Genomic DNA, 1,074 nt, shown 5'->3' with positions numbered 1-1,074 from the left:
ATCTTTAGCTCATTAGCAGATTTAAATGAATATTAATGAGTCCGCTGATTAAATATTCATATATTCATCTGTCGCAGAGTTAAAGAATAATTACCTCATTTAAATATTCAATTTCTAATGGCGGGAAAAGTGAGCGCTCAGTTCCGGAACACATTGGTTCCGCTTGTGTTTCCAGTCGGACACATGAACATGAAGCAGACGGTTTGGGCTCGAAGCTTCATCCGGTTTGTTTCGTGATTAATTATGTTAATGAGCTGTTAATTAGCGCTCGGTTCGGTTCGGCCCGGTCCGGCTCGGCTCTCCGCTCCACATGGACCCGGTCCACAAAGATCTGCTGCGGGCTCACCGTCTGGAACTGTCCGGGCAGCTGCTGGTCACCGACACGATCGTTCCGCTCTTGTTTCAGGAGGACGTTTTAACGGAGGCGCACGTGCAGCTCATCGAGGCTCAGCTGACCGACCGGAAGCGGACCCTGAAGCTGCTCGACCTGCTTCCGGCCCGCGGGCCACGCGCTTTCCACGCCTTCATCCGGGCCCTGGACGAGTACAGCTGGGTCCGAGACAGACTGCTGCTGGACCTGCAGACTGGACCGGGACCGGGACCAGGAACGGGACCGGGACCGGGACCAGGAACGGGACCAGGACCAGGACCGGAACCGGAACCAGGACCATCAGGTGAGTCCAGGTGTAGATAAACAGCTGATTCGGATCAACATGAAAACATAATTTATCATTAAAATTATCGTAATTACATTAATTATAATAATAATTATGCGGCCCAGCAGCAGCATGGAGTTCATGTGGTGACAATGTGATGCTCTGCAGCTTAACACTGCTGCTGCCAAGATTCCTGGAAAGGCTGAGAAGGTAATAAAGGAAGGAGAGGAGAGAGGAAGCGAAGAGGAGGAGGAGGAGGGAGGAGCTTGGCGTTCGGAAGCAGCCCCCCTGCAGTTGGACTGACGTCCGCAGCAAAAGCAGGAATCTGATTCAGAAACATTCAACCGAGATGTCGAACGTTCTCTGTTGGTTTGTTCCTGATGAAAGCTTCTGGAGGATCCTGACGCTTTGCTAGATT

At 51.4% G+C, this 1,074-nt stretch overlaps 1 protein-coding gene across 1 annotated transcript; it reads left to right on the top strand.

The window, feature by feature from the left end:
* Positions 1-20: 20 nt before the first annotated feature.
* Positions 21-728, top strand: LOC104938685 (death domain-containing protein CRADD-like). Its single transcript, XM_027276124.1, has one exon. The coding sequence runs from the start codon at positions 311-313 to the stop codon at positions 692-694; it is 384 nt and encodes a 127-aa protein (XP_027131925.1). The 5' UTR covers positions 21-310; the 3' UTR covers positions 695-728.
* The last annotated feature ends 346 nt before the right edge of the window (positions 729-1,074 follow it).

The sequence above is a fragment of the Larimichthys crocea genome, unplaced genomic scaffold (assembly GCF_000972845.2).
Source record: "Larimichthys crocea isolate SSNF unplaced genomic scaffold, L_crocea_2.0 scaffold3159, whole genome shotgun sequence".
NCBI classification, from domain to species: Eukaryota; Metazoa; Chordata; class Actinopteri; family Sciaenidae; genus Larimichthys; species Larimichthys crocea.
Note: the sequence above shows the minus strand (reverse complement) of the source record. Positions and strands in the feature narration are given on the sequence as shown.

Bases quoted from the DNA above. Each gene is read 5' to 3' on its own strand.
- LOC104938685 (XM_027276124.1), top strand. From the start codon at position 311: ATGGACCCGGTCCACAAAGATCTGCTGCGGGCTCACCGTCTGGAACTG.